This window comes from Rhizophagus irregularis, chromosome 23 (assembly GCF_026210795.1).
Source record: "Rhizophagus irregularis chromosome 23, complete sequence".
NCBI lineage: Eukaryota > Fungi > Glomeromycota > Glomeromycetes > Glomerales > Glomeraceae > Rhizophagus > Rhizophagus irregularis.
This window is the reverse complement of record NC_089451.1, coordinates 813,153-831,202: the sequence shown is the minus strand read 5'-3', so window position 1 is coordinate 831,202 and position 18,050 is coordinate 813,153. Positions and strand designations below refer to the sequence as shown.

Sequence of the window (18,050 nt, the reverse complement as noted above, 5' to 3'; positions counted from 1 at the left end):
GTTTTGGCAAATTATTTTCTGTGATGTTCAGCTAAAATATCCCAGAGATTTCTATGATCCATTTAGCGATGAATTAATTATATTTATAAGATGTTTAAGTAAAAAATTGCATTAAAGAAAAAAAAATAAAAATCATGTGACTACGTAAGAAAAATTAATTCCTCCAATTTCTAATCTGTCCCCTTTTAATCTAAAAATTCCATCACAACTTTTATTATTTTTTCTATCATTAGATGCTGTGCATTTAATATCTTCTCTCTATACCAAATTGATCTTTGAATTATAAAATGCTGAATCAATAAGAGGCACTATAAACAATAATTCCGTAGGACTCCAAGATTTGCAATTGTTTTTCTGATGCTTCTCGCTGAAGATGATGCTGTTGTTGATAGAATAGAGAAATTTGCATGCCTGAAAGACATTAGGGAAAGTGTGTTATACTGTTGTAAACATGACATATTAACTATAAAGTATAAACATACTTACATTTGAACACTTTCTCTAGGTCCTCAGATAGTTTGGTGAGATCATCATAGACAGCACTTCCATTTACGTTAACAATAATAACACCATTCTGATGGCAACCAAGATTGAGCCGTTGTGTGCGTACTTGGTTGAGTTTTTATCGACATATTTTTGATTTTACTGCTGGTTTAACAATATCAAGTTATCATAAGATATGCAACAAACAATAGAAAAAAATATCGAATCAAAACCTAAGTCCTCATATAAATGAGTTCACATTAAGTCATCAAATACTTTCGCAAATATGGGATTAATGAAATTTTTTCTATAAGAAAACTCTGTCTGTTCGGGGGTCCAATAGCTGATTAAACTAAAAAAATAAATAGAAGTAGTCAATCCAATAACAGGATAAGCAAGATAAGACTTTGGTCAATAAATTATAAGAATGCTAGTACTCACAAATGTCTATATATGTCTTGCACCCAATTCAATTCATAATGTTTTTTATAAACAAAAACTCCATTATACGGCTTTATAGCGACGGCCTCAATTGCATCATCCAAGCAAGTGTCATCGAAAACTGATTCATTTTCTAGATGATTATGATATGTGTTTATTAAAGGTTTTGTTTCCGATTCCCATTTTTTATAATGGGCAGTATTGATAGGATCCCGGATATCTCCAAAACAGGTCATAAGTCACACTTTCAGCAGATTGGCCCATTTTTCAGGGCTCAAAAAATCGTTTTTTGTAAATATCTCGGCATCCAGTGGTCCAATTTTGATGAACTTTTTTTTAAATTGTAGAGCTAAATGAGGGCTACAAAATAAAAAAATGTTCATTAAAATTGAATTACTGGATGCTGAGATATTTACAAAAAACGATTTTTTGAGTTTCAGCAAAAAGGGGTGTTTTTGGCCAAAAGTCCATTATGACCTTTATATTAGATATCCGGGGTCCTGTATTGATTTTGTCATTTTCTAGTGGTTCGAACTTTTTAAAAAAGCACATTGTTATTATTGTAATAGCCATAAATATACAAAACACACACCCTATAATAAATGCATTAATTACCGATATCCAAATATCTTTTAATAATTTCTTTTCACCTTTTGACAATACTTTATGAAGAGGATTCATGACGCTTCTTATTGATAGATTAATTATTCGGTATTGTAAAATGCGATCTTTTAAGGATACTATTTTTTTAAGAATATTCTTTATATCTGAAGTTGTTTTCTGTGCAACATTATAAACTTCAAGGTCAAAAATACCCAAAGAGATCAAAGTTATGTATAAAAGAAGGGATGTACCTTGTGTGCTAGATGAACAGCCCTAATATAAATGGCTTTGTGCTCCTTATCGACATCATTGTCCTCTAAGGTTGCTTGCCGAAACCTTCTTAATAACTGCCGAAACCTATACGGAAAATGCCGAAACTATATTAAATCATATTAAAAATCCTGCTGAAACTTTGCCGAAATGCCGAAACCCCCATTTGCCGAAACTGCCGAAACCCTGCCGAAACTATAGTAAACATATAGTAAAATCTTGCCGAAATTTATCACAGGATTTTGGAGAGGTTTTGGCAAGCAACCTTATTGTCCTCTCGATGGAAACGAATCTACTGGTATTTCATTATCAGCATTATCAGGTACTTTGTCATCCAATGGATGTTTTCTATTACTGTATTTTTCAATGTCAAAATCATTTTCCTTATTATCGTCACGTTTTTTTTTCACCAGAAATACTGACAATCTATGTTGAAAATCTTTTTAAGTAACGTTGAAAGTCATACTTATTGTTAAATAAATGACTTACATTGGCTATAGTTGAAGTAAAATCCTGTTGAATATGCAGGCCTGTATCATGATTTGCTCGACAAGCTAGAATCTAAAACATAAATTTGAGTTTTAGAAATACGAACTTATAACTTAAAATATGTGAAATATACATACGGTTTTTTTTTCTTTTAACCATATCTCCCAATCATGTTGTATAGATACTTCCTATTTTGAGAGAACAAACATTAAAAACACTTCATATTTTATGTTAAAATTGTCAACATGCTTAAACATATACATCGCTATTCATTGCTCTAAGCTCACTAAGTTTATCTCCTTCACTATGCTTTTATATAGCAAGATCAAAACATTTCCTAAAATTTTCAATAGCTCGTGCGCGTGATGTTGGATGGGTTAAACGAAAAAAACCAATTGGTTTTAGTTCCGAAGAACTTAAAATCCAGTTTATATTTGCTTCTTGCCAACTCTTATTATTAATTTTACTCTTTCCCTGCTTTCCCATTATTGCTTAATCAAAAGAAGAAAGAATTGTAAGTATTATCACAAACAGAAGCATCAAGTAATTACTAAAAGCAGGCAGTCTTTCACTTAAGGCCAGCCACCGCTTGATTGTGACTTACCATAAATGGCTTCTGGTAGACCTAAACTCTACCGTGGGCACTTCCTTCGTGCTTAACAAAACTATCGATATAACTTATAATGGGAATTTATATTAAACTTACTTGTGACGAAAAGAAACGTTGATATTTTTTTAAAAAAACAGCAATTAGCAATCTTTTTTTATTGCGAGTTTTTTATGCGTTTACAATTTTTGTCAGATCACTCAGATGATCCACTGATCTGTAGAATGCATATCTGATATTATTTTTTTTATTAGTAATTAACATATGACAAAAATAATTCTCTTGACCGGGGTTATAAACAAATCACATGATAAAGTGGTAGTATTCTGCGGATATGAACCAATAACGTTTTACTGCGTATGATATATAAGCCACCCACGTGATTTGAAAAAAAAAGAAATAACAATCTGCTCCTAGGTGGTTACCGGAAAGATAATAAGACTCATCATTGGTTAGATTTTTCTTTCATATCTTCCATCACGATAATAATACCCTTTATCGCGTCCACTATATTCATCATATCCATCATATCATTGTCATGACTACAGTCACAATCATCATCTACCCTATCTGGTACCTTTGGCTCATAGATTCCAGGAGAAAAAGAAATGCACTTAGATTTTTTCATTCGACCTTCTGATTTTATCTTTTTTGGGCACGAATATGGACGGGCATATGCTACGATCGTGAGCTCGAATTTATTGCTTGAACTGACACAACTAAGACAATATTCCTTTCCATTTCTATGCCATTCGCCAGATATTCCATAAATACTGTTCTATGATTCCCATTGCAAGCAAGGCATGGTATTTGCTTAATATACCTATAATTATCATACCTTCTAAAATTATTTCGTAGAAGTATATGGGACATTTCGGATTCACTTTATTAATGTAATACTTCCATATAAATGGAATGTGGAAAATTTGCAAAATATGATTACTAAATTTTAATGATATTTTTTCTGATAGTGATTTTTTCGGTCGATTAAATAATAAAACAAATTTTTTAACTTTTTTAAATATAAAATACATAATTACATATAATAATACAAAATACATAACAAATGAAATTTATATAATAACTATGAATTTAGATGTTATCTTTTAAATTTCAATATCTGTATGATAGTTATATTGTCACGTCTATTACGAAGATAAAATTATAATAAACAAATGTAACTGCCTGAATAGTTTTCCTGTGTTGTAAGAGTTTTTATTGAATTCTTCTGTTTCTTTGAAAAGTTTACGAACTTCCCCGTCCTCATCACGATACAATATTATTATTGGATCTGCATCAAACACATCATCAATTACTTGAGGAACTTTAATAGTAAACTTTGGTCTAAGCCTTTAACTGCTAACAACTCATCATAATAAGATAGAAATCCATTAAATACTTCATTTATAATAAATTTCAAACCTATAAATATCACTTGCTTGTGTGTCTTAAAACTTCAGGAGTTACATATGGTAATACTCCATAAATGTGGTTTACATAATTCTACGTCAGTAATACGGAAAAAAATCAGATGATTTGAAAATTCTTATGTATCACAAGACCAGATAAAATTTCACTTAGAGCGGAACACTTTTGAGCGACTTTGAAATCTTTGTTTATTATTTGTCTTTAAATTACCATTATTTGCATATTCTAGGTTTGAATTATTTAAACGTTTTAAAATAAAATAATTTAATCCATTGATTAGTTTTATAATTTCAATTTGCCTTTACAATTTGCTTTATATATTGATCCAAAAACTCATTTTTGCAATATATTATATCTTCTCATCTGAAGTTCTTGCATTAAGTTGAGATTCTTGGATTATTTTATCAACATCAGAATTTTTTTTATGTAAAATGTTTAGCATTGCATGTATTATTGTATTAGGTCTCCACATAAACTATTATTTTTATAACGTGATTCATTTATTATACTAATAATTTTTGTTCATTAGTTAAATCGTGATAATAAATGGAAATCTTTCATTTGTTCTCACCTTGGTGACGCCGGTAGTTGCCATTATGTACCAGGAACCTTGATTTCTTCAATTATATCTTTACTCAAATGTTCTTGCTCCATAACGAAATTTAGTAGAATAGCAGGTGGAGAGATTTAAATGGTATAAGAAGAAAAAATTTAATTAATATTACGAAACTGATGAATAATAAATAAACAATTTAAGCGAAAATGTGAAGAACGAATTTACACATTTTTTATGCCTTATATGTCAATGAGAAAATTTGTAGGAATTATGTATTGCTAAATTTGCACATTTTTTTTAAAAAAAAGGGCCTATTGTGTTATTGCATTGCAGATCTGTAATAAAAGTTAGTTGTATACCATAGTACTATATTAGAGAATGGGAAACCGTTGCTCCTTCGATTAACTAAATAAGCGTAATAAGCTTTAAATTATCCATAACGTGATTGCCAATGAATGAGACAGAATTATATTCAATTGGGATGTTCAATTAGAGGTCTATATGTCCAATTGAAATTTCAAATAAGTCAGATGATGCTCATCCAAACTGGCCATACTGCCAAATGCCCAACCCTGGCCAAACGGTCAAATGCCAACACTGCATATTTCTTAATTAAGAAATTATAAATAAATAAAGGTGCAAAACATAATTACAACCCAATTTATATTTTCGTATTCGCCCAAAATACAGGCGAATATCTTAAATAGGTAAATATAGTTTGTAATGCCGATTGTAGATAATTGGTTACTAATCGTCATGTGAATTTAGATTAACCCAAGTTGCTGAGGATTCAGTCGCGCAGACCGATTTCAAAAATTTCGAAATGATAACGTGTTACATTTATTTAAATTTAGAGGCAAATTTTTATTGTGTTATTTTATTTGATTTATACGTTTTCATATTCAATCATTATCCATATTATTTGTTTTAAAAAGTGTAATACAAGATCATTTACTTCGTAGAAGTTCCTTATTTGCAACAGTTTGAATATTTTTTTATAACGAAAATTTTTGAAATTGGACATTTGTAATATTGTCAAGTTGATAATTTGAGAAATCACAAATATTGACGTAGTTCCAATTTTGGATTACTCTATGTTTGGATTTTATACAATAAAAATGTTTATTGGGTGAAACCTTTTTAGTATTGTTATTATAATCAACACTCAAATCACGTGCCCTATTAATGCTGGCCAAGTACCGTGAAGTTGGTAGGAAACTCATAATTTCGGCCAAATACGCTCCTCCTATATCGTTTGAACCCGAACTCAAAATCTTGTTATCTACATATCCGACATATCCGGGAATTCTAATATAACTCGTACAACTACTGGAGAGAATAATTTCTGCGAAATACGTTTGATGTTCGTTCTAACCACATAGACGGAAAAAAGGGTTAATATAATTTCCCATTACTCAAGTATTACCCGACACCATTAATTTATTAAAAGTAACACGAAATTTTTCATTAATAAAATAATACTAGAATAAAGTAGAATACATAGAATAAAAAACCTATAAATAAATTTAACATAAATAGTTATACAAAAACTAATAATAATATAAATACTTGTCACTGTATGATTTAATGTTTTGAAGTTAACTAACCTGTAGAGATTCTTTGAGTAAATTTTAATTTCCTACTTATGAATATTTCTTTAGAAAAATTTGCCATTCTAGGGATAAGGTTCGAATATCATCAAAAAAAAGTAAGGGGGTGGCTAAAGTAACTTAAAGAAAATTTTGGAATTATACGGTAAAGACGTAGTGCAGAGGATGATTATGGTGTTAATATAACTAACTATGAATAATTGATAATATATTTTTGGTCAAATACAAGGTTTCAAAAGAATATTACGAAATCGGGCTTTGTCAACATATCAATATGATTATATAATAAAATATATATTGGAGGACAATCACAAAATATTATTTCATCATATAGTTTTCCCGTTAAAAGCCACATTATCAAAGTAAGGTAAGAAAAACCTATAATCAAATAAGACATTCCACTACTAAAATGGTTTTAGTAATGAAAAATAACGTAACATTTAAAATCCAAACAAATAAAAAAGAAAGATTCTCATTTTTTGTTACCTAAATTACACTAACTCTGGTCAATTTATAAATTACCAAATTTTCAAATATGAAACATATCTCATTTATTTTGTTTCCTTTTATAAATTCATCCACAAAATAAAACTCTCTTTAAAAAGAAAAAATAACAAAGTTCAGATATTTCTTTTTCCTTTAAGTTTGAACACTAATTTTAGGCTAACTTTTTATATGGTTTTATTTAGATTTTGTTAGAAAAAATATTAGTAAAAAAAATAAATAAATAAATATAACAGATAACTTGTACTTCAAAAAAAATCCTACCGTAAAACTTACCTAAATATGAATTTTCTTGGGAGGATTGAAATAGTCAAAATTAAAGAGGATCTCCAATTTTATCCAATAAAAAGCTTTATAATATGATGTGTTACCGGAAATCTTATTGGTCATAAACAAATCCCTAACGTAAAAATTATTATTAATATTATTTTCACATGTTAAATAATCTAATTATATACAGATTTGGTAAAAATCTTCATTTCAATAAGAAATTTGACGAACCGAAAATAGACGAATAATAAAATGAGACTAACATCGAACAATATTATTTTTACTAAAAAAAAAAATTTTGAAATTACAAAAGAAAGATAAACATTAATAAAAATTTTTTAAATAAATCAAAAAATATTTTGATGAACCCAGAAATTGGATCTTGACTGGAATGATCCGCGGATAGATTTCCAAAATAGGATTGGATCAATAAATTATTCATTATTATATTTTAGCCGTTGAAACTACATTCGTCTACATTCAACTACATTCATCTATATTCATCTATATTCGTCTATATTCGTCTATATTCGTTCACTACTTCAAAACTTTTAATATTCTTATAAGTTAAGTTGGTAAACTTTAATATAAATTTTGCCTAGTTTTATGCGTTGGGAACATCTAAGTGTGAGCTTCTAAACCTTATTTTTATTATTTTATTTTATGATATAAACAATGAAATGTAATTGATCTCGTGACCGAGTCTAGATTTCAAATCAATTTTCTTTATTCATTTATTCACATGATTTACAATAAGAAATCCTTGTGTAACATGTTTACAATGCCTGCTCAAGAGCCGTAATTGCCTCAATATTCTAACTGTTAAATAATAATCGGAAAAAAAAAGCTTCTTTTTTTGTCACGAAGAAATTACGATAATATTTACAAATATTTTGGTTTACTTGTTGAACATTCTTTCAATTAAAGCATATAAAAACCACTCTATTGTAACAAGTTATTTTTTTTTTTTGAAGAATTTATTACATTTTTGTCACAAATAGAGGTACTTGTTTTAGATCGAAATGTTTTAAATCGTAAAACAATAGATCTATTAACATTCACTTAATTTTAACTAATTTTTTTTTTATTATATAAAAAAATTTCTTTTCTTAGATTTTTTTTTATTTTTTATCATTTATTTCTTTTGTTTTTATACAAAAGAAAATATGAACCAGCTTGAAGAAACTACTCCTCCACTTGAACATTCAACTGAACCTGTAACAACTCATACTCGTAGCAAAATAGTATTACGAGCGAATAGATCTACTGCTAAACCTCGTAATTCTAACGGTGGGTCTGGTAGTTCAACTAGAACTTATAATAAACGTGATAGTAAGAAAAATAAACTTATAAAAACACGGAATAAAAATAATAAAGAAATTATTAATACGTCAAAAGAAGTAAATGAAAGTCGAATAATTCCTGTTGAAGAACCTCCTAGAGAAGAACTACCTTATGATAAATTTTTTCCGGATTTAAAATTAGATGAAAAATTGGTTGTGGTTTATATTTCCTCTAAGGATATCGCTGAAGATCAAGAAGAAAAGGAAATTAAGGAAGAGTCCAAGATAGTGGAAGAAGTAAACGTTGAAATAGAGGCCAAAGTTGAAAATCATTTATTAAAAACGCAGGAAAATGGTGATGTAATTGAATATAAGCCGATTATTGAAAATAATATACCAACCTCTACTTCTGAAAATGATGAAAAGATTCAATCGGAAGAAGCTGAACAAACGAATGTATTCTTAGACAATCATCAACAGGAACAAGAAATATTGTCATCGATAAGTATTGAACTTTCCATTAAAAGTTCTGAGAGTTCTATAGATTCATTTGCTTCGCTACCAAAAAATTTTGAAGAAGAAACTTTCAAAGATATAGAGGACATTTCATCATCAAAAGACTTAATTGAAGAAATAATTGAAGAATCAAGTTCGAAAACTTTACTTCCTGAATTAATAAAAGAGACGAAATCTTCTTTTATTAAAGATGATTATGAAGAGGAAGATGAGGATGATGAAGATGAGGATGATGATGATGACGTCGACGACGACGACGACGACGATGATGATGATGATGATGATGATGATGATACCGATAGTTTTAAAATTTCATCTCATGATGATATTGATGAAGAAACTATTGATGAGGATGAACAAGAGGAAATGCAAGTTGATTTGAAATTACTGGATACAAATGGTGATGTTACAGTCGAAGAATCAGTCGAAAAGGAAATGGAATGGACCCTTGCAAGCCCAATATTATCAGATGAGATAGAAAATGGGGTAAAAAAAGAAGAAGATAGCATCTTTACAGAGTGTCCTTCTACAGATATTATTACAACAGTGGAGGATAATACGCCAACTGTACAACAACCTCCTGTTAAAAAGCTCCCTGTTCCTTCATTTAAACGTATCAATTACATTAAAGAGGAGCCCGAAGAACCTTTTATTAGACCGGAAGGTCATTATATTCGTCATGTTGGTATGTACACAAAACATTTTTAATATAGGCAAATAAAAATTCTAATTATGTTTCTTATTATCTAATTTGAATAGAATTATCGGAAAAAGAGCTTGCGGAAATTGTTGAATATGATATGGATGAACAAGGCAAATATACTCATTTATTTTTTTTTTTCTTAAGTAATTTTAGTGTATGAGTTATTTACTTAAAGGTTATATTTAAAATAGATGATTACTGGTTAAAAGCTTTAAATGAAGAAAGAAAGAAGGAAGATTTAGGCGAACTTACCGCTGATGTATTTGAAGCTGTTATTGACCGATTGGAAAAAGAATGGTTCGACTTAGTAAGTATATTTTCGAATTTATCTTGATGTTATTAATTTCTTCATAAATATCATCATATTGATTATATTATTATATTGATATTGAAATTAGACCAAAAATTTACCGAAAGGAAGTGCGGATAAAGACAGTATGACCCCAGAGGATTCATCTTGTGCTATTTGTGATGATGGAGAATGTGAAAACAGTAATGCAATAGTATTTTGTGATGGATGTAATCTTGCTGTACATCAAGGTAATCTTATAATTAAGTTGTCAACTATTTCAAAGTTGTCTTATATTTTGTTTATAAATTATAGATTGCTATGGAATTCCTTATATTCCTGAAGGACAATGGTTATGTCGTAAATGTATAGTTTCGCCAGAGACACCAGTGGTATGAACTATGTAAAGTTTACCTTTAAAGTTTTTTGTTGATTTATTCTGATTGCTCAGTAAATAAAACTTCTTGAGTTTCTTTATTATTAGTCGTGCATATTTTGTCCAAACGAGGGTGGTGCCTTTAAAAAAACTAATACAAATCGGTGGGCACATTTACTCTGCGCTTTATGGATCCCCGAAGTTGGATTATCGAATACTGTATATATGGAACCTATCGATAATATAGAAGGAATTCCACGTGGACGATGGAAACTAGTAAATTGATTTAAATTAATTTCTTTTTCTTTCTTTTAAGCCAAGTATAATTTTTTTTTTTGTTTAAAAAAAAAAATTTAAAAATTATTAGAAATGTTATATATGTGAGAAGAGAATGGGCGCATGCATACAGTGTCAAAATACTCATTGTTGTACAGCTTTCCATGTAACTTGTGCAAGAAAGGCGAAACTTTGTATGAGGATGAAATTCCCCGATGAGAATCATAGTCATTATATTATGAAGGCTTATTGTGATAAACACACACCTGTATGATATTTATTTTATTTTTAATATTCTTGTTTGTTATTTAAACTTTCTTTCTAATTAATATTAATTCTTATAGCGAGATTATAGAGAACATGTCGACGTTGCAGCCACACTCGCAGCGGCACAAAAACTTTTAATGGATCCTGTACAAACAGGAAAGAAACGTAGACACGATATTGACTATGGAACTGATGAATCCGATGTTTATGTTCCGAGTGATAGCGATGTTGACGATATAGAAGACCAATACATTGACAGAACAGAAACACCTTCACGTAAAGCAAGGAAACGAAAGCAAATAGATGACGTAACGAGCAATCGTAAAACGAATAGAGCTTTACGTAGCTCCGAAAACGGGAAGGTTACTCAAACTGTTGAAAATAAAAATTCCAAAGCTGCCCGCGCGTACAACCACACTTATACTGATACGGCACCAGTAGCGCCAGCAATTATAATGGAAAAATTATTGCCAGTGTTATCAAAACAGAAGGGCACACTGCGAAAAAGGCAAGAGCTCGTTGCCACTATTTGTAAATATTGGTCTTTAAAGAGAGAATCTCGACGTGGAGCTCCTTTATTGAAAAGATTACATCTTGAGGTATGGGATTTCTTTATTTAAAATTTATTTCTTAAATTTATCATTAAACTTTTTTTTAAAAAAAAGCCATGGACGGCCTCTGCTTCTGCTCACAAACAATCTGAGGAAGAAAAATGGGCCAAATACTTGGTATGAATATTATTCAAACATTCGGAAAATACATATAATTAATTAATTGTTGCTGCTATATTATACAGGCAATGACTGACCTTCGTAAGGATTTGGAAAAAGTAAGAATGCTGGTGGATTTAGTACACAGACGCGAAAAGGAAAAATTAAAGAAGACAAGGTTGCAAGTGAAATATCTTGAAACAATTCTTTTCCCTCTTGATTGTATTCTTCGACCAGTATTAGAGGAAATTGCGGCGTAAATATTTATATATATATATGTATTTTCAGATATTGTCTATTTTCTTTTTATACTAACATATAATATATTTAACATAATAGGCTAGATAAGAATGAAATATTTGCAAAGCCAGTGTCGATTGAGGAAGTTCCCGATTATTTGATACATATAAAACATCCGATGGACTTTGGGACAATGCGCAAAAAGATCGATGCACATGAATATAGTCTTGGTAATGGAATGCAAGAATTTAAGGTATCCCTAATAATTTTTTTAACGTAAAAAAATTTTTTTCCATCTTGGGCAACAATAAATTTTTTTTTTTTCTTGATAAATAGGATGATCTTGAACTTGTATTTCGTAATGCTATGACATATAATACTTCTGATACTATTTATTATCGAGTCGCTAAGAAATTGCAGACACAATCACAACCCATTTTGGCCAGGGCTGAGCAGGATTATACTGGATTAAATATAGATCCAGAAAAAGGTGTTTTGAATGTCCAATTGCATCCAGAAATTTTTACATATAATTCAGATCCTTTAAAAATACTGGAATCTAAAAAGAAGGCTAGTATACCAAAGAAAATAAAAAAGACGCGCGGAAGGCGTGGAAATACAACAGAAAATGGGGAAGGATCACCACGCGTTTTACGTAGTCGCACAAAGACATCATCGAAAACGGATCAAGAAACTAAAGTTGAAGATTATAAAATAAAAGAAGTTTTGGATGGCAAGAAATTGCCAAAAGGATGGATTTATTTAACAGATGAAGATGAAGAGGAGGAGGAAGGAATTCAAGAACAAATTCCACCTGTCAATGGAATTGAATATCAAGTTCCTGTCATCAATAATGATAATGTGATTGCTACTCGAACAAGGTCTCGAAAAAGTAGTATGTCAGATATTGCAAAGGAAAAGGAAGAGATCGAAATGCCAGTTGGTAAGTTTACTCTTGAAACAAGCGATACTAAACGTTTCGTATGTAACTAATTATCAGTATCAAAAGAAGCAGAATCATCAGAAGTGATTAGACGCAGTCGATCCAATAGCCAAATTATAAGCGAGACTGCATTGGTAAATACTCCAAGTGAGATGAACTCAGAATTCACTGTACAAACACGTAGCCGAAAAGGGTCTATTGATTCATCAACTGCCGAAATCACAAACATTCCCTTCGGTAGCTTGGTTTGGGCAAAAATGCAAGGATTTCCTTGGTATCCTGCTGAGGTAACTATTTTCGTTTACAATTTATATCAATAACTTTGGTCTCGTTGTTAATTAACCATAATTATTTTTGTAGGTTGCAGATCCAGATAAAGCAAACATTACATCAGCAATCCGAGCAGACAAGAAGGAAGCTGATACTTACTTGGTCCATTTTTTTGACGAAAGGAAACTTGGAAAAAAAAATTATAATCGTAGCTGGTAAGCGTGATTCAATACTTATTTTAATCGTTAGCATTTATATTATAATTAATATTTTTTTTTTCATGATTTAGGAAATGGGTTCCAGCAAATAAAGTAGTTCTTATGGGAGACGAAAAAACAGATTTGTCTAAATTAAAGGATAGAGGAATGAAATCCAATATGAAAAGAGAAATTCCGAATGCGTATGAAGCTGCTTATAAATCAAGAGGACTTGAACCTATTCTGCTAGATCAACTTGCAAAACCAGGAATTATTGTTCCAGTAAGAAGAAATAGTCGTAATAAATAAACAACATCATCTACTATTTATATAATAATAGGTGGTAGATTAATTACCGTTCTAAATTGGAGATTTCGCTGCTACAAAAAAGAAAAAGAAAAAATATATGATTTTACTCATCATAATGTATAACTTATCCTCAATAAATATTATCAGGAGATATTACTTATTAATATATATATATATATATAAATTTTTTTTTTTTCGATAGGTTAAGTAAATTACTATTGTGTACAATTATTGATTTAATTTTAATTACTTCCTGTTTCTTGATTATGTTTATTTATAGATTTTTTAGAAAGCATGTGAATTCTTGTTCAATTGCAAAAAAAATATATTTATTATTGGATTAACACTGAATTTTTGTAATACATTTAATAGCTATTTAATATTATCATTTGTAGAATATTCTCATTAAGAACATTTTACTTAATAATTTCATGTAAATAAAGTAATTTATCCATTATTAAAAAATATATATAAGATATCACCAATCAATAATGTTTTTGTGTTTTTGTATATATATATTTTTTTTTTATTTTCTAAATAATTATTATTAAAATAAATTGCATAATAAATCTATTTTCACAAAAAAAAAAAAATACTATTCAAGTAATTCAACTACCCTATCTATTCCTTAACCATTGTTTTTTGAATAAAGGATGGTGATCTTTTGCTTGAGTCTTTTTATCAACCTTTTTCATAGTCTTTGTACTACTGCTATTTCCGTGAGAAAATTCCATATATGCCATATCATCGGCTCCTGATAAACTTTTCATACTACCAACAGATCGTTTAACACCTCCATATCCCTTTTGTTGCGATGTGAAATTTCTGCTCGTAACAACACCAGGTAAATCATCGGCATTCGATTCAATATCATTATCTAAATCTGCATCATGATCATTCGCTAATAAAACATCTGATAGTAATGACAATTGTTCACCATGAGTTCTATAAACCAAATCTGTAGCTTTATCCATTCCCTCAAGCTTTGTAATCACTTTAAATGCATATCCTTGATCAATTAAAAATTGTTGTCTTTTTGTTGAATAAAACATTTCTTGTGTATCCGTTGATACAAGAGAGTAAAAGAAAGCATTAAACCCTTCATCATTACGACGTTTAGCACGAAGAATACGTCCTATTTAAGTAAAACAAGATGAATTAATAAACCTTTTTTTATTTTTATTTTTTTTTTTAAAAAAAAAAAATTACCTAAACGTTGTGCTTCCTGACGCCTAGAACCATAATGGGACGAAATTTGTATAAGACAAGTAGCCTCCGGTAAATCAATAGACGTATCACCGACCTAAAAATTACGGATAAAAGTAGGATTAATACTTATTTACTAATTCTACAATTTATGAAAAATAGTTACAAAATAACTAACCTTTGACAAGAAGATTGTGTTCACCTTCGGGTCGTGTTGAAACAAACTAAGAATGTACATACGTTCTGGTGGTTTAGTTTTACCATGAATAAATGGTACTTTCAATTCTCTTGCATATTTCTAAAAGCGAATTTCAAAAATAAATCATAATTACATGTGAATAAACAATATTACTTATAAATAATATTTACCTCCAGTGCATATACATTATCCGAAAAGACAATAATCTTATCACCACGGTCCTCATGGAAACGAATCAAATATTGGCACGCCTGAAATTTATTAGGATTCATAGCATATAATAACATTCGTTTTCTTGAAGAAGCTTTAAGATATTGCGCATAAAACTCTGGAGTCATTGGACACCAAACTTCAGCACATTGAACATTGGCAATATGTCCTTTTGAAGCCAAATCCATCCAATTGGCTTCATATAATTTTGGTCCAATTAAAAAGTTTAAATCACCAATCTTGTCATCTTCACGAACCAAAGTTGCTGTAAGGCCAAGTTTTGTATGAGCTGCAATTGTTGTAACTACTTTTCTAAACATATTAGCAGGTACAACATGCACCTCATCTAACAATATAAATCCCCATTCCCTTCCTGTTATAAACTCCATCATCTTTCCAGCATCATAAGATCTCGTTCTAGTATTAGCTACCATACTGTAGGTGGATATTACTATACCAGATTGACCAGAGAACTAAAAAATCAAAAAAAGAAAATTGGTTAGAAAAAAATCATTAAATACAATTATACAAAAAAAAAACCAATTTAATAAGTTTTACCTTTTCTTTCATGTCTGATGTAAACACAGCAATCTGACTTTCTTTAATATTTGACCATGTCATAAATTGTTGTTTCCATTGCATTACGGATACACTTTTAAAGAACATAATGTTATTATAAAAAAAAAATAAAATAAAATAAAAAATGCATTTATTTTAACAAATATTCTGTTATAAACTTACGCAGAAGTACATAATACAAGACAACTTTTCTTAATAGTGCAAGCAGCCGTTATACCAACGAGTGTTTTACCTGCACCACAAGGTAACACTATAATTCCGGATCTTGCACGTCTATAAAAAAAATACCATAAATATTTTACAATGGCTAAAAATATTAGTAACCTTAATGCTTACCCATTACCAAACATCTTACTCAAACATTTTTCTTGATAAGGACGAATCACCGTTATTGGTTTAAGGTCAATATCAAGTGGTGGAAGAGTTGAATCATTACGAAAATCATATTCTTCCAACATGGGATAATCAAGTTCAATACAACGTTTTTTCACAACCTAAAATTATTTATAAGAAAGTTTATTTTCAATAGCTCCAAAATATTACACCAAATTGTTGATAATATTTACCTCAAATTTCTCTGATTTAATTTCAAAGGAATGTACTTCATCTTCTTCCTCCTCTTCGTCCTCTATATTTTAAAAATCAAATTATTTAATATTTCAAAATTACAATAATTTTATTAAAATTGAAGCTGGTAGGAAGTGAAGAGTGTTGTTGAAGAAATTGAAATATAGGTATACTAAAATCAACAACACCACAGTATTACTAAAACAACTAGATATTGTCTTACCCTTATCAATTTGTACCACTGCATTAAATATGTTATCATCTTCCGTTTCAGGTTCTTTGTTTTTTCCATCTGCATCTGTTTCTTTTTCCTGTTCTTTTTTACCAGAAATTATTAGATCTTTGCCTGTTGGTGCCTTATTCCTTAGAAATCCCTCATCAGACCCTTCACTATTTACTACACGAGCTTCAGAAATATCTTTGTCTTGTAATAATTTTTGTAATATATCTGCATATGATGATTCAACAAAGTATCGATTGTGTTTAAGTACAAGTTTTACTTTGCCATAAGATAATGTACATGTCCTAATAAGTTCCATAATTGATTCGGGAATTTCAATCTAATGAAATTAATAAATTATTACATTAATTAAAGATTTATTATTCAAAAGAAAAAAAAATATCTTGCCTTTGACAAGATTTTTAACACATCTATTATAGCTTCTGTCTCTAATCCTACAGAGACTGCAGCGTATAATGAATAAGGCGTCAATTTATATTCGTGTATGTGAGATGGTCTGTAAATTATACAATTTATTAAAGAAGTATATTTCAAGTGAGAATTTCAAAATTATTTAGTTACCTGCTCACAGGTTCGCTAATTGTAATTAAGAAATCTTGAGCCTTTTCTGCAAAAGGTGAAAATCCTTCAAGAATAATATGACCAGTCGTTGGATTTATCCATAACGGTCTATTAGCATGATCTTTTTTTAATTTTATATAAGAAAAATCGTCTTCTCCAAAATATTTTGATACAGAATCTCGAGGAATATTAACATGAGTCGAAGTCTTGAGAGAGTCGATATCAAAGACAGCACTTCTTGGGACTATTTTATTCATAATTTTAAACTTTATTATTTTAACTAAATTTATAAAATCGAGAACAAATTTTATTTTATAACATACTCAATGCCTCTCTTGACAAGTCATTTTCATCTTCCGAGTTATGATTCGGCGTAGCCGAATTAGATTTCTTTGACGATATTTTACTTTTTTTTTTATTTGGTCTAGAAGAGCCAGCTGGAAGATATTCGTCCTCTATTTTTCATTTTGTAATATATATAAGAACAAAACTTTTAGAAACCACATAAAAAATACTTAAAAATTAAATAGCGAAACTTTTTACATTTTTAAGATAAATGGAAAAAATGAAGTCATTTTTTTCAAAACTTTTTATTTATTATTTTTAATATTTTTAAAAAAAAGCAAAATCAAGGACATACCGTCCCGATATCGCCTTTTAAACGTTGGTGGTGGCATTATACAAACTTATGAAAAACAGAAAAAAATTTTTTAAAAATAATTAATTCTGGGTGTGAAAGGGTTATATTTATAATTAATAAGTGATCGACACGCCGCAACATAGCCGCAGGAGTAGATAGATCTTAAATTTTATGTTCCAGATTTAGAAACAATTACGTAATTATGCT

At 29.5% G+C, this 18,050-nt stretch overlaps 3 protein-coding genes across 3 annotated transcripts; 1 reads left to right on the top strand and 2 right to left on the bottom strand.

Annotated features, from left to right (window-relative positions):
• Positions 1-2,063: 2,063 nt before the first annotated feature.
• OCT59_015151 (uncharacterized protein) lies at positions 2,064-2,559 on the bottom strand (the record flags this gene model as incomplete). Its single annotated transcript, XM_066139812.1, has 4 exons — positions 2,064-2,180; positions 2,287-2,358; positions 2,424-2,474; positions 2,548-2,559. The coding sequence occupies 4 exons, from the start codon at positions 2,557-2,559 to the stop codon at positions 2,064-2,066; spliced, it is 252 nt and encodes an 83-aa protein (XP_066002650.1).
• Positions 2,560-8,427: 5,868 nt separating this feature from the next.
• Positions 8,428-14,127, top strand: OCT59_015150 (uncharacterized protein; the record flags this gene model as incomplete). The annotated part of the gene is made up of 15 exons (XM_066139811.1): positions 8,428-9,745; positions 9,820-9,873; positions 9,955-10,070; positions 10,162-10,303; positions 10,368-10,444; positions 10,537-10,704; positions 10,796-10,972; positions 11,049-11,570; positions 11,637-11,699; positions 11,768-11,937; positions 12,021-12,174; positions 12,258-12,864; positions 12,934-13,151; positions 13,225-13,349; positions 13,424-14,127. The coding sequence occupies 15 exons, from the start codon at positions 8,428-8,430 to the stop codon at positions 13,638-13,640; spliced, it is 4,128 nt and encodes a 1,375-aa protein (XP_066002649.1). The 3' UTR covers positions 13,641-14,127.
• Positions 14,128-14,173: 46 nt separating this feature from the next.
• OCT59_015149 (transcription factor TFIIH complex ERCC-3 subunit) lies at positions 14,174-17,919 on the bottom strand. The gene is made up of 13 exons (XM_025319021.2): positions 17,844-17,919; positions 17,527-17,658; positions 17,204-17,447; positions 17,030-17,138; positions 16,625-16,961; positions 16,401-16,462; positions 16,171-16,328; positions 15,997-16,107; positions 15,814-15,907; positions 15,216-15,728; positions 15,025-15,144; positions 14,850-14,943; positions 14,174-14,775 (listed from the first exon to the last, which is right to left on the bottom strand). The coding sequence occupies exons 1-13, from the start codon at positions 17,878-17,880 to the stop codon at positions 14,258-14,260; spliced, it is 2,529 nt and encodes an 842-aa protein (XP_025174789.1). The 5' UTR covers positions 17,881-17,919; the 3' UTR covers positions 14,174-14,257.
• Between the last annotated feature and the right edge of the window lie 131 nt (positions 17,920-18,050).

Coding starts and splice junctions, on each gene's coding strand:
- OCT59_015149 (XM_025319021.2), bottom strand. CDS start 17,880: ATGCCACCACCAACGTTTAAAAGGCGATATCGGGACG. Junction 16,463..16,624: donor AGTGGTACAAATTGATAAGG/GTAAGACAATAT, acceptor TTTAAAATATAG/AGGACGAAGAGGAGGAAGAA. Junction 15,145..15,215: donor ATAATGTATATGCACTGGAG/GTAAATATTATT, acceptor ATTCGCTTTTAG/AAATATGCAAGAGAATTGAA.